At 45.1% G+C, this 16,849-nt stretch overlaps 2 protein-coding genes across 2 annotated transcripts in view; one reads left to right on the top strand and one right to left on the bottom strand.

The window, feature by feature from the left end:
- Positions 1-14,374, top strand: part of cep104 (centrosomal protein 104) — a 29,378-nt gene extending 15,004 nt beyond the window's left edge. Inside the window, exons 14-22 of the mRNA XM_008280201.1 lie at positions 3,351-3,551; positions 4,439-4,534; positions 4,770-4,857; positions 6,227-6,305; positions 6,548-6,656; positions 6,763-6,901; positions 7,836-7,903; positions 10,617-10,704; positions 12,449-14,374. Of these exons, the coding sequence (XP_008278423.1) occupies positions 3,351-3,551; positions 4,439-4,534; positions 4,770-4,857; positions 6,227-6,305; positions 6,548-6,656; positions 6,763-6,901; positions 7,836-7,903; positions 10,617-10,704; positions 12,449-12,579 (999 nt within the window). The 3' untranslated portion in view covers positions 12,580-14,374. The remainder of the gene's footprint in view (positions 1-3,350; positions 3,552-4,438; positions 4,535-4,769; positions 4,858-6,226; positions 6,306-6,547; positions 6,657-6,762; positions 6,902-7,835; positions 7,904-10,616; positions 10,705-12,448) is intronic.
- A 230-nt stretch (positions 14,375-14,604) lies between these two features.
- b3gnt7l (UDP-GlcNAc:betaGal beta-1,3-N-acetylglucosaminyltransferase 7, like) lies at positions 14,605-16,842 on the bottom strand. The gene has a single exon (XM_008280200.1). It carries the CDS (start codon positions 16,508-16,510, stop codon positions 15,275-15,277), a length of 1,236 nt encoding a protein of 411 aa, XP_008278422.1. The 5' UTR covers positions 16,511-16,842; the 3' UTR covers positions 14,605-15,274.
- Between the last annotated feature and the right edge of the window lie 7 nt (positions 16,843-16,849).

The raw sequence follows: 16,849 nt of genomic DNA, 5'->3' as shown, positions 1-16,849 counted from the left end.
CTTGCGTCCTCCCTCTGGTGATGAATTCACGTCATTCGTCGTATGTATTCATGGATGAAGTAGCACCTGAGACGTTTGGCCACACTGTCTAAAACCGGTTTGTGATGCTTTTGTGTCCAAGCCAGAAATATTCACGACAGCATACCAAACATTTTCAAATATCTTTTTACTTTAAAATCTTACAACCTAATCTGTTTACTTAGAATGACTGACAGCAGCCCAGGAATGCTCCAGGTATCACACGTGTCTCAGCTGTTAACAGCTGCAGCTTTTTGGCAGTGCTTCAACGTCACCGTCATTCTCTTTCCAGTCTGGAAATAACAGCCACAGCATGCTCTCTATAACGTGATAGGACACGTACTGTATAAGATACACGCAGTATGCTGCCTGTGTTAGTCGTCAGGCTGACTTTCAGCTACATTCAGTGATTACAGTGAGCAGTCCCTCCCCGGCTCCCAAGCTGTCAGTAAGCTTCGGTCAGCTGAGTCAATGTTGTCACCACTGGCGCCCACTGCAATGTCCTCTGCACTCCTCTGGTTTCCAGCAGTGACCTAATATCTGTGTGCAAACTGTCCAACTGTCGACCTGGCGGGGCAGGCCAACAAGCTGTCCCGTCCTGCCCTCTCTGGTTTACAGCCGGTCCTCCTACCATCCCCCCGTTCAGCCCTCCTCTCCACTCTGCTTGGCTGTTATCTGTGAGAACAAATTGTAAGGTTTGTCCTCTAAATTTCTCCCCCTTCTAAAGCCAGAAACACACAGGTGGCCCTGTGTGGCCTGAGTTTGCATGTTTTGGCATGCTTGTGCGGGGCCTGACCCCTTTGTATCGGATGCCTCGTGTGTTTGCTCGGAAAACATTTCCAGGCTGGATTGAGATGTGACAGGAGGGCTGTGCTTTGTTCCGCTGCCTGCCTTCTCTCCCCAGTGTCACATTAAACAGTTTGATGAGAAACATGTCAGAGACGGCAGGTTTAAATGGAAATTCAGCTTTACCACAGAACAGGTTAGCCATTAATTGGCTTTTTTAATCGTCCATGGAGACAGCTGGTAAGCTACTGTGCTAATCAGAACTGATGCTGGTTTACCCACCAGCTTGTAAGACCTTTATCAGCCCCCAGAGCAACTGCAGCAGAGTTAGGATAACTTCAGGACATGTCCCTGAGGTACTTAAAAGGCTTTAGATCTTAGATTTTTCTCTCTGTGGACGTCTGAGACCACAAAATGCTTTGATTTTGTCTGATTGTGTTACTCTGGAAAAAGCAGTTTATCTTTTAATTAGAAGCTACACAGCGCTCAGGATGGCTCACGCTGAACACCTCCACTAAAATTTTCCCTGCTGTCTGTTTTTTATTGGCTCTTTAAGCTCATGTGACCGCCCCTCTCCACAGTGTTAGCTCAGCTATGGTTTAAACATTTCTCCCTTTTCCTCCACTGTTCCCCGGGTGATCTGCTCCGAGGCAGAAGCCAGAGCGTAAAGAGGGGGTGATTGAATTTCCTGTAATTAAAATGAGAGGTGTCGGGCAGAGACAACAGAGGATAATGGCGGGCTGTCCGTAGGGCTGTTTAGGGAGGGATGGGTGGCCTTTGTACACAGTTTGGATGTTAATGTTCTCCACTGGCCGGATCGTCTTTGTGTTCTGACTCTCGTTACAGAGATTGTGTTTCGTTTTACGTCATGAAATGCACTTCTGTGAAAGGACTGTCTCATCAGCGTCGTTGCTCTGCACGTGAAATTATATATATAGCAAAGATTGAGCAGATATTGCTTCATTAATCCTCGACTTCTGTACGTTAGAAAGCAAGATTTTGTCGCGGCAACTTTCAAAAGGAATTGAAACTGCTTTACAAAGGCTTAGCAAAGCGTTTTCAACCTGCATCTAAACATTCCATACAGGTGTGAGCATCAAGTAACAGAGCGGCCATCGTGGTCACCGTGGCGTCTGCAGCTTTCAAAGTAAGAGCACGTCAGCATTTTTAGCTGCGGCAGTGAATATATTCGTGGTGCATTTAAAATCACGAGGAAGCTGGATCCATCTCTGCTGGTGACTGTTAGCCTAGCCTCTAACCTCCTAGCTGCACAGTCTTCCAGCATATCAGAAATATGTTTAGGCCCGACCTTGTGAGTGAATTTATAGAAAAGTGATTTAAAATCTGTTCTATGACTAACTGGAGGTCAGTGTAAAGGTTACGAATAGTGGTCATGTGTTCAGTCCTTCTAGTGCTTGTTAGAAAACAAGAATAACGACCCTCGAATATAATAATAATAATAATGTTAAACTTTATTTGTATAGCACGTACATGTCTAAAAGTGCAGGCAAACACTCAAAATATTAAAATACATACAATAAAAATGGAGAAGAACAGGCTGGCTCACTACTGGAAGGTGTATTATAATAAAACTGATTAAAAAGACAACATCACAGACGGGAATGAAGATAAAAGCTGAAGACAAAAGTAGATTAAGAAAGACAAAAGAGAGAAGGACAGCGGGCAGTACCGATACAAAAAGGGAAAAGAAACGGGCGAAAATCTGAAAGAGAACATCACTCAAAAGCGAGTCTATGAAAGTGGGTTTTATAAGTGATTTAAAAGAAGATAGTGAATCTGCAGCCTTGTTTCCTCAAGTAGGTCGTTCCAATGTGACCCTACGGCACGGGTGTCCAGTCCTGGTCCTGGAGGACCACAGTCCTGCATGTTCTAGATGTTTTCCCTATTCCAACACACCTGATTCAAATGATCAGCTTATCATCTAGTTCTGCAGAAGCCTGATAGCCATCCTGATCATTTGAATCCGGTGTGTTGGAATAGGGAAAACATCTGGAACATGCAGGACTGTGGCCCTCCAGGACCAGGACTGGACACCCCTGTCATAAAGCATGTTTCAATTCAAGTAGAAAACAGTTTACTCAAAGAGATCAGGTGGATCCAGATCCACAACTGATAATTCTCCCCATAAAATCACACAAGGAGTTACCGTGGTCTGTAGAACCTGGTTACTGTGAGCTTTAGCAGGACAGTCATCACCCCTTCAGCCATGCATATGAATATATAATAGTGAAATGTGAACTGTACTTTAAATTAATACATTTTGAATATACTGAAGCCCTGGAGGTAGTCATCTTTTCATGTGGTTGGTTTACACTTTCTTTGACATTCACATGAGCATGGATCAGAAGTGGACTGGGACTCTATATTGTCTTGGTGAAGACATGAGCTTTTTCTTGGAGGTTTCCAGCCGGGGAGATTATAAAATAGACAACCCTGATTTCTAATATGCATACAATGTCTGGAAACAGGTGGAAACCCCACTGTAATATCAAGTCATTCACAGACGGTCTGTTGTCCTCTGTCAGTTCTGCACAGCGGCGTTGGAGCACAGTGCGTCGCCGGTTCGAGAGCTGGCGGTGCGCATCATCTTATCCATGTACCAGCAGCACAGAGGCGCTGCTCTCAGCTACCTTCCACCCACGGATGCTGCCACACCAAAGAACTTCCTCTACAAAACCCTCTTTGATGGCTTTGCCAAGATCGACGGCAAGCTGGTGGAGACCCAGGCAAGTGTTTTCTATTGCAGTTCACTCGATGTCTTCCTCACTCAGTTAAGAGTTTTAGGAATACCTGAAGTTTCCATGTTCTATAAACCACAGAATGGGAGATTTTCATGATGTCTCAACACTGTGTTTAAATGATCTGCATCAAGCTGCCGGGTCATGGGCGTGCTCACGTTGTGCTTCTTTTTTTCAGACAGATTATAGTCAGGCAGGAGCAGCTGGTAGGTGGAGAGTGAAACTGTTAGACAAAGCAGACGGGAGCACTCTGAAACGCTGAAACTTGAAGTTCGGCTTTTTACAAGAGACTATATGTGTTTGTATTTTTTTCAGGCCGACTGTAACAAGGAAAGGAAGCGAGGTTTCATGTTGCACTGATACCAGTTTGCCCAAACCAGAGCCTCTATCACCGTGCTTTTACTCATTTATGTAAACAAATTACCCACGGCAGGTTCATAGATGTGTTTGTTCACGGTGTAATACAGATAGTGTTCCTGGAATATTGTCACATCAGCTCAGGTTGCAACAAACCCAACATTTTTATATTTTTTCGTCACACGATTTGTTAGCGTTTACCCTTTTACTTCATGAGTGTGATCACAATACACCCAAGATGTGGTGTTGTTTTACCATCGTGTATCAGTTTAATGTCTGATGGATGTAATGAACAGCACTCATCTGCCCAAGGTGTCGCCAACAGAACCGCACCACCGCACTGCAGCCACAACAGTCTGCAGAGCTTCACACCGAGGCAGCTTTTAAAGGAGAAATCATGAAACAAAAGACAGCAAGCAAGAAATGAAATGAAGCCAGAATGTTATAACCTACTAAAGAGGGCATGGTTTGAAAATAAGTCTGACAGATAGGTTAACGGCGTTTCACTCCTCCTGCAGACTTTGAAGAAGGGCGGTGGTAAGCAGGATGGGCAGAAGGAGAAGGAGGAGATCCACTCGCTTCAGGAGCAGCTGGCTGCCTTGAAAGAGATCACAGTAGGTGGAGCTGTCATTACACATCATAATGTCTGCTCATTTGTGTTTATGACTTCACACAGACGTGGTAAAAACAAATAAGTAAAAAGTCTGTGCACATGCATGCTGGTGCATTATATCTACATTATACTGCCACTATTTATTCTAAGCTAACTGTCTGTCACTGGTAAAGATTTGTGGTTTCATCTGTCTTTGCTGCTGACATCTATTCCTGTTTTTTTGTCTGTTTGTGAAGGAGAGAGGAAATGAAAGCATCAAAGGACAAATGATCAAAAAAGAACCTCACAAAGTTGACAAGGACTCCCATAAAGCTTCCAAAGCAAGTACGTACACATATCCTCATAGGAAGAATCAGAAAAATGCAGCTGAGTTCCTGCTCGTGTCAGCATACACTCCCAGATCCGATAAGGCCTGCCTAAAGCACAAAGGGATGGCACAAAACTAATGACGTGCTGATGGCGAGCTCCAGCTCTAACGCCTGATGTGTTTATATGCGAGTGGAAAATGGAAGGGCCCTTTATAAAGTGGGATTTAGATTTCCTGGCATTGAGATGCAAAATGCCCCAAATCATTGGCCGTTTTAACGGGAGCGCCGAGCTTTACTCGTCTACTTTTGTCGTCGGTTGCCAAGCAACAGCGCTCTCAAGAATTTAACCGCTTCAGCTCCGAGCCGGGTAATTGTTTTAGCTCGTCAATGAAAGACAACAAGAAGGTGTAATGTGTAACACCAGTGCTACCAGTCGTCTGGCGCTGCTGTATTATACAACAGAACTGAATGTGCAACATCACTTAAATGGTTATAAAGGGCTTCGCCTCTCAAAGCGTGCGTCACATAACAGTGGGGTATTTGCTCTTATGAATAAAAATGAAAAATGAAAAATTCACTGTAGTAAAAAATGCAGAAACCACAGTAGGAACGAAACAACACTCAGTACACCTTTCATTAGTAAATCTTATATTTTTCCTTTTCCACCTTTATGTTTGATGTCGGACTCAATCCTCCTCAGCACGGAGGAGACCAGCATCCGTTACTGAGATATTACTTCTGTCAGATGTTCTGTTCTGCAGGGGTTGTGCTGCTTTGCCTTTCTTTTTAATAAAATATTCTAAATATGGTGTATTAATTGATTCAAGTCAGGTGACATGCTTCAGTATCAGGACTGTTACTCAGTGTGGTACCAGACATGCCGCGCTGAGTCTGTGCAAATACCACACTGCTGGTTGCACCATTTTAGGAGGACGTCCACTGCAGCTCAGGTAGCTAGTCACAGATTACAGGTGTTCACAGGTTTCCTAACTTGTGTGTCGATGACCACAGGTACATTCACCTGTGTTGGGACTTGAGCTTTCATTATTGTCCTTCTGAAGTATCAGCTGATTATTCATAACAGGAAATATTGAAATCATTTGATATTGAAGGAATATTTCACAGGACTGAGCTCACGTCTGTCAATTACTGGATCTCACCAAAGAAGTATGATGTGATACGAGTCTAACTTTCTTCTTGCCATACATCTTTAAAGTGTGTCATGGGGGCATTACCTACTGCCCAGCTACATGTATAGAGTTTTCTCAACTGAGTAATATCTCCTACTGGATCTCATTTGGTCTGATTAATCTGATAATTTGGCCAACTGGCCTTCAAATTGATGCACTTTTGAGAACTAACCGATAATTCTCATTAATTCCAAGCTGTGACAAAAGAACCTTCACCCCAGAGCAAGACGATGGACGCTGCAGATGTCCAACAATCTATCAATTATATGGACAAGTAAGTAACTCAGAACCCGGTTCATATCCTTAAACAGTCGGTGGAATAATGTGAATATGCAAGAAGAGTGTCTTTGGTCTGTTGGTTTGGTCCGATTAGTCCCACAGTCACAGGTTTAGTGTTTGATGTGGAGTTCACGCTGAGGTGTTACATTTATTTAAAGTTGTTTTTCTGACATTAATCTTTCCAGAAGTATGCTTCAGTAGGATGTAATGTGACGGGGTTTCCACACTCTGTTTCAGCTTGTGTATATTCTGTGGTAAAAAGGACGAGTCGTTCACAGAGGACGGGTTGGACCTTCACTACTGGAAACACTGCCCGATGCTGCGGCGCTGTGACGAATGCAGACAGGTAGGCTATTTCCAGAGGCTTTGACACATCTGTTAACAATCCACTTGAACAGACATCAGTCCAGCTGTTTGATCACCGCCTCAGAGACTCTGCATGTTGTTCACAGGTAGTCGAGATAGCCAGCCTCACCGAGCACCTCCTGGGCGAGTGTGAGAACAGGTCCAGCTTCAGCCAGTGCCCACACTGCTCCGAGGCCGTGGCCACCGAGGATATGACCTGCCATGTTCAGGGTCCCACCTGCAACCGTGAGTTCCCTCCTGCTCTTTCACGCTTTTGGAAAGTTTCTGGTCATGTTTGAAGCAATGGAAAGAATGCAGTTTGTTGGTTTTGTATGACTGCAGAGTCATTTTCTTTTCCATCCTTTTCCATCTAAATACTAGATAATAAAAGAAAACAATAAAATAACACCTCAGGGCACATCATCATTGGTTAATATTGGCTTTTAAATGAAAACTGTTGTTTTACATCAATGATTTTATGAACTTCTGGTTGTGTTCTTCAAAATCTTGGCTTTGGTCACATGTCACGTCTGCTTAGTTGTTCAGACTCCTGGCACCCAAAGTTACTCATTCATTTAATGCGAATAAGTAATTTCTGTTGTTTGTCTGGTGTTTCCTGATTTACCAACCTCAGGTGGATAAATATGTTTTTCTTACCGTAACTCTCCTTCAGTTTATTACACAGTACAGCTGAAATGTTCCTCTTTTTTATACAACTGGTTCAGTTCATCCAGACAATATTCTCTAAAAGCCCTTTAAGAAATCAAAAGTCCTGTTGCAGCAGGACTTTTGATTTCCTGTCTGAAGGCTGAGGTCAGCGTTCTTCATGGGAACTTCATTTTGCTTTGCCCAGTTTGGCTGCACCACTGCTGGCCATGTTTGACAAGCAGCAGTTTCAATATTGTCATGATAAAAGTCCAGACAATACAAAGCTTACTCTGTCTGTCACCAACCGTATGCTCCATAAATAATTGACACCAGAGAGACTACAGCATACCTACAATGTGTTCTACCTGTTCATTACAAACACACACTGGACAGTGAGTTAGATTGCATTATATTCCCAAAGCTCATGTTGTATCTGAATACGCTCTCCTCCGATGGTGTAGTTTAGCTGTTTAGGGGATCTCTTCTGTAATTGTGTAAGGGGCAGCTTAAAGGTGTCGTGTTTCTGTTTCAGCCTCCACATCGGGTAAAGGCTCCAACCACTGTCCTTTGTGTCACAACAACTTCATGCCTGGAGAGGAGGTGAGACTCTGCACATGACAGCTACAAATGATCAGCTATCGACAGACGTACAGCGACGGGCTAAAGCAGCATAAACATGTTCTGCATTTCTGACTAGATTATAAAATATCAGATGTTTGTTTTCCACTGACTTCAGGCCTGAACTTCACTCGGTCTTTGTGTTGCTTTCTTATCAACACAGAAGTCAGAAAGCATCTAATGTGAGGCTTTGGGAGCAAACAGGTGTGGAGGTAAAACACAGCTATCGTTGCCCTTTAAGGACCTCAAAGGAGACGAAGCCTTTGTTCCTCATGGGCATCACATTCTTCACATTCTTATTAGTTTTGGGAGAAGTGAAGACATGATCATCTATCCCTCAGGTTTTGTAGTCATTGCAATTTAGGATAATCCTATGCTTTTGATGCTAATTAATTATAAGCTGATTTTAAAATGTCATCATTCTCCTGTATTAAAATAGGACAAGTTGAAGCTTCCTTTAAATCCAGCTCTACAGATTTACTGATGCTGTCATCTCAGTATTAATCAGCATGTAGACCGTGTCAAAGAAGAATCAAACATAAACATGCATTGGATATAACCTGAGTGCTGAATATTACATAACCACAAGACAAATAGCCTCTTCTCTTAAATAACCAGTGCTCACGTTTCAGAACCCTCCGAGCTACACGTCCACGCTAATCCTCTGCGTCTCAGAGAAGTTTAAAATGGATATACAAGATTCTCTGCCTCACAAAGACTTGTCTCAGCGGTGTCGCCTTTCTCTTCTCTCCCGAGTCTTTGTGGAGCTCAATAAATCATGCAGCTTGTTTTCAAGGAGGCTAAAATCAGTCCGAGCAGCACAGGTCTGGTCAGAATGCACGGACACGCATGAAGAGAGCACGAAACGCTCGATAAGTCCATGCAGATTAATTTATCATGAAATGCCTCTTGAACATATTATGGGTTGTTTTTAATGTTGTAAAGCACGCTGGTACAATCTGTTGGTCACATACTGTTGTTGACTAATCCAGAAGAAAAGGGAACTGCCTTATGAACACAAACTAGTTAACAGTAATAGGGTGCTTTTTATTATCCTAATGAGTCTTCTCATTTCCCTCTCTGGCATTCACACCTTAGCTCCTTTCAGGGAGGATTCACCCGTGGTTCTCTTGTTTAAAACCAGTAAACGAGGACTGGGCTGTTGTCATGTCACCTGTCAGTCTGAACCTGGCTGGAGGTTACACCTGTTTGACTCCCTCCTGCTCTCTGTGCTCACAATCACTGTGTCTTATCGGAGCAAAATCCCCAATAAGGTTTTCATTTACACTTGTTTCTGTTGTCAGACAGCAGAACGAGGACGAAGCAGTGACCTCTCAGCCATTTCCAAGCTGCCGGTCTGCACCAATAAAATACAGATTTTATAACTCGGCATGCAGCGCATGAGTTAGGAACGACTGTGCTGTGAATTCACCGACATTTCCGTGTGAAATGATTCCTCAGAGAGGAAGCTTGAAGTGATAGAAAGCCCTGGTCCAGTGCGTTAAGCTGTTTTGTGTGACGTCGTGAACCACAGCTGCATAGAGAGTCTTCTTCCTGAAGAGGACGTGGACAGGAACAGCTCAGCTGCATTTAGAGCTACAGGCACTAAAGCAGCCCGTTTAGAACCAGACTAGAACCATGGGTCATACAGTGATGGTGAAATGAACCGTCTTTGCAGTATTTTGAGCTAGAAATTAAAAGACACATTTGTTTTATTGGACGGGACAGTGCGTATTAATGAACGTACAGTCTCAGGTTGCAGTAGATATGTTGGATTTAGCACAAGGCTAATTTCCATCTGGTGTCCCATTGGCTGAAAAGTGGCACAATGCTGGACCTTCAATGAGCTGCAAAGCCCTCCATGATGGCGGGGAATGACGTCCAGGTCACAGGAGGAGAGAGGACACAGGGAGCATAAGGAAAAGCACCCATAGATCTTTTTAATATATGAGCAAAGATCCATGTGCTTCTCTTTTCCTGTTTCTACCAAACCGTAGTGGTTTGACATGTTAAGAGTTTGTTACTAGAAGAACCGTATTTTATGTCAGTACCAGCAGGAGTAACCTCCGTTTGATAAAACTTTGACTCATTTATGGGCCAAATGCTTAAAAAGCCAGAAGTCCATCCGGAGCATTTGTGTTTATTCGTCTCCATTTGCAGCAAACGTTTAAAAGTTTGCTCTGAAAACTGTGTGTTGGCTCTGTTACTGTGCTTCACACATATGTGAGTGTCTTTGTTGAACACTTCTAGTTAAACAACAGAGAGAACAAACAGCAAGAAATAATAATGAAACGGTACCAAGGCTCTATTTCAGTTCGGTGCTTTTCCTATGAGCCATGTTGCGACTGTACAGAACACTAGATGTGAGCCATAGACGATGCACAGGATTGTGTTTACCTTCACGGTGACTCAGACACTCAGCCTCAGCTCTAACGTATCTGCTCTCTCATTAAAAATCTGATTCACTGCATGCAGTTTGTCACCTCGTACACCCTTATTAAAGAAAAACTCCAGCAGAAGCTGCACTCCGCTTGCTCGAGCTCTGAGTGTAAACCCAATGAAAGACGGCAGTGTTAGTGGGAGGGAGGGCGGCCATTTGGGCCTTGACTGGCTCTACAGTCACCCGTGGTTGTCCCAGTCAAGAAAGTAGCTGGGAGAGGAACAAACTCACTGAGCTACTTTGTCCCTGTTCCAGGCCTGGAAGGCTCACCTCATGGGTAGGGAGGGCTGTAAACAAAACTCACGCAGGACTGCGGTGTCCCAGAGAACCCAGCCAGCACAAGGTAAAGCATTCATACACCCCCGGCTTACACCCACCACCCCAACGCTTAGTGTGAGAGCTACAGAAAGTGCCAATGTTCGTTGGTAAGGCTTCGTGTCGTAGCTTTTCCACTACAGCTCTCTGCCTCAGCACACAGAAGGCGGTTCGTAAAAATAGTGACGGATTTAATTTGGACTGTAGTGGGAATCAGTGCGTCCGTATTTAGCGACGTTTTGCTAGAACCCTGGTTTTAGTATATGTGGTGGATTTTCTGAGGCCTGATGGTTTGTTGAAGGTTAGCTGGTTTATATGACACCGATGCCAGAGTGACCGTTGGTGTTGTCCCGTGCACTCACAGTAGATGGCCGGTGCTGAAAACATTTAAGCTACATTATTAAGGATCTCACGATATATAAACCAGTTTTTATCACCGTGAACCGTTTTTAGCAGCCACAGTTTGATATATACGTCACAGTCCAGATTAAAAACCAGGCGGACTCTAAATCTGCCTCGGTGAGATTAAAATGTTGATTTGGCCTAAACCAAATTACAATCCTTCTAATGTCATAATGAGATTAGAATCCTGCCTGGGTTCATTTTAATGTGGACAAATATAAAGTGAGGTTTGACTCATCACAGGGTGTTAATCTGATATAACGTCCACACGTCACCATGTGTGAACCTCACATTATTAAATGATTAGACACACATGCAGAGGTGTTCTGTGGTCATGTTTAACAGCCACACAAGACTGCTACAAACACTACATACATAGGAATGACTTTAATTTGGTCTAGGTGAAATCAGTCTTATAATTCTGATTTAATTCAGATTTTTCATTCGGTGTGGTCAGATTTTAGACCTACCTGGGCATTCTTACAATCTCAGTTTGTTATAAAGATGATTTCAGTTTGGTCTAGACCAAATCAAAGTTTTAATTCTGCCTAGGTAGATTTAAAATGTACCCAGACAGGATTACAATCTCACTATGATGCTAGAAGGATTTTGATTTGGTCCAAGCAAAATCTAAATGTTAATCTCGCCTAGACAGATTTAAACTCCGCCTGGATTTTAATCTGGACTGTGACTTGTATACACATTCTGTAAGAGCCTCTTTAAAAGAAGAGCACTTGCTTGTGTTACTGACCACCTTCAAAAATCACATAGAAACGTGAATAAAAATAGTGCATCAGTGCGTTTTCCCACCACTGTTACGTGACGCTGCTGACTGTCTGCCTCATTAAAACAGCATTACATCCTGTCGGCACACTTTGGGCGTCTCCACTGTAAACAGAAGCCTTATAGTTCAGGAAAAATGTGAATGCAGGACGTTTACCTGTGATAAAGTGTTTTAGAGTGGCATCACTATACTGCAGCATCTTCTATTACTGATTGTGACATTTTTATAGTTTCATGATGAGGCTGACAGACGCATCAGCAGCAGCTTACTGTAGCGTGTGAGTCAGCCTGCAGCTCACAGCGACAAGCAAAGGAACAAACTCTTCTAGATTGTCATCACATCACCGCCAGCTGCCGTCACCACAAAGTCTTCCTGTTTGTACTCACATCACAGGTGATGCAGGCTGCTCTGTTTAGTGGAAACGGTTTCCTCTCCTTCAGCCATCACACTGCCGTTGAGTGTAGATGCCATTTTGTGTCTGTGTGTGTGTGTGTGTGTGTGTGTGTGTGTGTGTGTCTGTCTGTGTCTGTGTGTGTCTGTGTCTGTGTGTGTATGTATGTATGTGTGTGTGTGTGTGTGTGTCCAGGCAGGGCTGTCAGTGGAGCCAAGCTGAAGCAAGCCTGGTCGGTCGGGGCCCGAGCCAGGCCCATGGGCAGAGGCAGCCGGATCCCATCCCTGGCACCCTTAGCCAGACGATACACGCCAGGGAAGCGTTGAAACCCGTTGGATGCGACCCAGAGGCCCTCCTACACCCAGAGGAGGAACCCAACATCCACAAACATCCCCACCTGCTCCCGTATTCTCTGCTTCTATATTCCCACATTTGGCACTTTTTTGAGAACACATGAGAGGTTTCAGATGTAATCACTGGCTTATGCAATATATTAAACGTCAATACAGTTTTATAAATCGAAGCCATTAATAATGTAATATATATTTTAAGATGACCAAAAAGGGAACACGCCTGTTTCGTCAGCTAACACAAACTGGCATCACAGCGAGGTGCTTTACATCTACCACCGAGTTCACACAAAGAGGAGAACACTGGCTCGGCCTGTTTTCTCATCACGCCTCGAGCATCAAACACCTGCAGGGCTCGTAAACATGAGCACAGTGTTCTGTTTACTGGTGTCACCTTACAGGATTTTCGAGGCTCCTATTTTTCACGAAGCTGTTTTGGAGCCTCTGTCGGAGGGGAAGCGTACGGCTTAAAGTGGGAGTCCATCGCCTTTGCACTGTACGTCTGTTAAGTTTGAGGGACTCGCAGGAGACGGATTCACAAAAGAATTGGTAATTGTTATAAATAAATAAAACCCTAGCAGTAGTGACAGCTGTGTCCTGACTGACGGTGTAGGTAGCGTCTCACAACTGTTTGATCCTTTAACCGGTGACGTCCTCTGTTCAGATCCTGTCCGTCTGCTGAATACCCACAGCTCACGGACGCCACATCTTTAAAGTTTATTGCAGGCAAAGTGGCTGAGACACCCCTGATGACCTCACTCTGACATCATCAGGGCAATTTCCTCGCACTCCATTATCCATCTGCTTTCACAGGCTAGTCTGGAGGCTTCTCTTTATCAACTACTAATATAAATCTAAGCATTTTGTTTTTAGCTTCATATTTCTACATAAAGATGAAACATGTCCAGCATCAGTTTACACACGATGAATCTGCTGAAGAGCTTCTCATTGATTACAGTCACTACGTGTTGTCAGGAAACAATGAGTGACACTCAGACGAACACTCGTAGAGGCGGTAACTAGAGAGGTTCAGTTACAAACAGAAGACCTGTGTCCTTGGCAACCCTCCAGATTCTGGTGATTCTTCAGTCATAAAGCCATTGTCAACCTGCGAGGAGCTTTATCTTCGTCTTCACAGATCTGTTTACTGATCGCTTTTCATTTCTCGTCTTAAGAAAGTGTGTAGAAGCAATCAAGGAGCACTTTGCCAAAGGGATGATGTTTCCCTGCTGAGGTTTTAGTGCAGAATGGACTTTATTTATTGCCCTACTTAATGCCTCCTGACAATCCGGAGTAGAAGTGAGACACAAAGCAGAGATTTAATCTCAGAGACCTATTAAAATAATAATAAAAGAAGAAATGGTTCCTAGTTACAGCTGGCTTTGTGTAGCACCTGTTTTCCCTCAAGTTTAGATTTCTGCTGAAAATGACACCCAGACAAACTGTGAATTAGCTGGAAAACCACACAAGCTCACAGATTCAGAATCAGTCATCTCTCCGCCCCTGTTGTGCTCCACAGTGTTACGACAACGTTGATTGTAAAATAAGTGAAGACGGAGGACCAGTCTGTGAGCAGATGCATCCTAACAATGGTGTCAGATTGTTCCAACATATTCTAATGACAACAGCTGTGGACACATCAGACTGCATTTCTAACGTCTGTCGAAATTTGCTTCTGTACTGAGAACTACTGCGACAGTGGATGTTTTATTGTGATTTATGTGCATAGCAGTCAGTATTTTTTTGCAATAAATTGCTATTTTTCTTGAAATGTATGTGCATTTGTTAAAAAGAGCAACATTAAAGGGAACATTGCACATGAACCAAGATCCCTGCTGCTGTGTGAGTGGACGACCTTTGTGATCAGATGTAGGCTGAGCTTCCTGTGACAGCAAAACCCACTCGTACACTCGACTGCAGACGTTTTAGACAGTGAAGTTGCTCTGAGTGGTTCCCAGAGTGCCGTTCATACATCGGTATCAATCAGATGCTGCAGCAGTGTTTCTGTGTTCACAAAGCTGTGAGGGGTTTATTTACACTGTCATACAGGAATCTACAGTGATACAGCCCTTTGGTCTCTTTGGTTTCAGGCCTGTCAATCACACTCAGTGATTTAAAAAATAAAATAAAACAATATATTAACTTTAAAAAAAAAAGAGAAAAGAAAGAAATCATTAGATTTTTTACAATTTCACAAAGCTCTGCAGAGGAATCACTCCTCTATGAATGCAGATGTTTGTTGTGCTGAAGTCCACGTAGTTCACTTTGTCGTCATGGTGACGTCCTGAATCACACCTGGATGGAACAAGGCTGAGGCATACCTGCACCAACACACACTGGCATGTCTCTGAAGGAATGGCACCAAGAATCAGAAACCATCTTTACGCGCGTTCACAGTGTGGAGCTGTGCGCTAGTGGTTTTACAAAATGGCAAGAAGTCGGCGGGGAGTCCAGCCTGTTCCCACTGCGCCCTGGTTCATTCTGGCATACTGACTGTTGGAAACGCAGACTACCTGTGTGCTGTGTGTTCCTCAACATCACATCCGGTGAACACTGACTCCGCACATTCCATGAAACCATCATCACGACCAGTTCAGCGCAGTCTGTCCTGTCCCCTCTGGGAGTTCAGCTTTGCTCAATGCATTTATTTTAGTTTTACATGAGCTGTGGGTTAAATGGAGGTCCTTTGCGCGCACACCAGCTCCTCGTTGTGCACCACGCTCCACATCCTCAGCAGCTCCTGCGCGCTCAGTTTGTGCACCACGATCAGGTTTTTGTAAAAGCAGGGCTCGCTGTTCATGGGACTCACCCTGCGTCTGGTGATGCCGAATGTCCTGAACCCCGGGTGCAGCTCTGGGGCCAAGTGGAGCTTCTGCAGGCACATCCCCAAAAACACGTCGTCGATGGGGTACAGCTCCAGGTCCTCGGACACCACGAAGAGCCTTCTGGCCAGCTGGGAGGACATCAGGAAGCCCCCACCTCCGACATAGGGCGGGTATGGCTTATCATAGAGCTCTTTGGGAATGTAGTATTTGCTCTGCCGGTTTCGGATGGGGATCGCCTTGGAGATGGTGTCCCCAACAAACAAGTCGGCCTCTTTGCGCTCCTCCACCCTGAAGCCGATGAGCTCCAGCAGGTTGTGTGTGTTCACAAACACATCGTCATCTCCTTTGAAGATAAACTGCACGCCGGGGCAGTAGATGTCGAACCATTTGAGAAAGTTGACCTCTTTCAGTGTCAGGTTGAAGAACGTGTCCATGAAGTCCCACTGCAGGATGTCCCCGTAGATCCGGTCCTCGTACTCGATCAGTTTCTGGAGGTTCTTGGTGTCTTTGCCGGTAGTGGGGCTTCCCAGAAGGAATAAAGTTTTGATCTTCTTTCCCTCCACACTGTGCTCCTTGCCCCAGGTTTTACGCACCGCCTCGCGCCGGTCGTGCTGCTCGATAACGGACTTGACCACCATGAGGAGGTGCACCTCTCCGTCCGCGCACTTCTCCGGGTGGTTGATGAGCATGGGGAAATACCTGCAGTGCCTGTGCAGAACAAACTGATGAAACCTCGGGTCCAAGCGCCGGAACCAGTCCTGAGTCCTCACCGACGCGTCCTCGCTGCAGTTCAGAACCTGTGCGTCCCAGAAAGCCGGAGTCCTGTTGGAGACGCGCTGCGAGTCCAAGACGCCGACAGGCACCGGAGGGTCGGAGCTCCCCACACCAGCTTTCACGACTCCCTTCTTGAATGAAAAGCACTCGGAGCCGCACCAGCCCGCATCCCTCATGTGCTTAACTCCCACTGCGTCCTTCTCCGACAGTTTCAGCTTGTGGATCATGAGAAAAGACGCAAAGACCAGAGACAGACTGAGCAGGGGTTTCAGTAAACCGACTCGCTTTCTCCTGAAAAGGTGATCCATGGCTGTCAGCGCGCCGCCCGGGAACCCTCAGATGCTGGACGTCTCGCCTTCATAATTCTGCAACTTCACAACTGTGCGTCCGAGTGGAGTCCGGCACCGCCGTCCCTCCTCATGTGGACACCGGAGGCTGCGTCCCGGGCTGGGAGTGACCGCTGACGGGGAAGCATCTGTGACGGGGCCGCCTCTGCCCATGTCGGCGCTCGGGGGACGCACACATCGCCTCTCGGTGCGGTGAAACGACGCAGCGTGTCCCTCCTGTCTTCAGTGCCTCCACAGACTGGAGACCTGCGGCAGGACACCACCGCCTCACCCCCACCTGCTCTCCTATCTCCTCCCCCG

The sequence above is a fragment of the Stegastes partitus genome, unplaced genomic scaffold (assembly GCF_000690725.1).
Source record: "Stegastes partitus isolate 25-593 unplaced genomic scaffold, Stegastes_partitus-1.0.2 Scaffold185, whole genome shotgun sequence".
NCBI classification, from domain to species: Eukaryota; Metazoa; Chordata; class Actinopteri; family Pomacentridae; genus Stegastes; species Stegastes partitus.
Note: the sequence above shows the minus strand (reverse complement) of the source record. Positions and strands in the feature narration are given on the sequence as shown.

Coding starts and splice junctions, on each gene's coding strand:
- b3gnt7l (XM_008280200.1), bottom strand. CDS start 16,510: ATGGATCACCTTTTCAGGAGAAAGCGAGTCGGTTTACTGAAACCCCTG.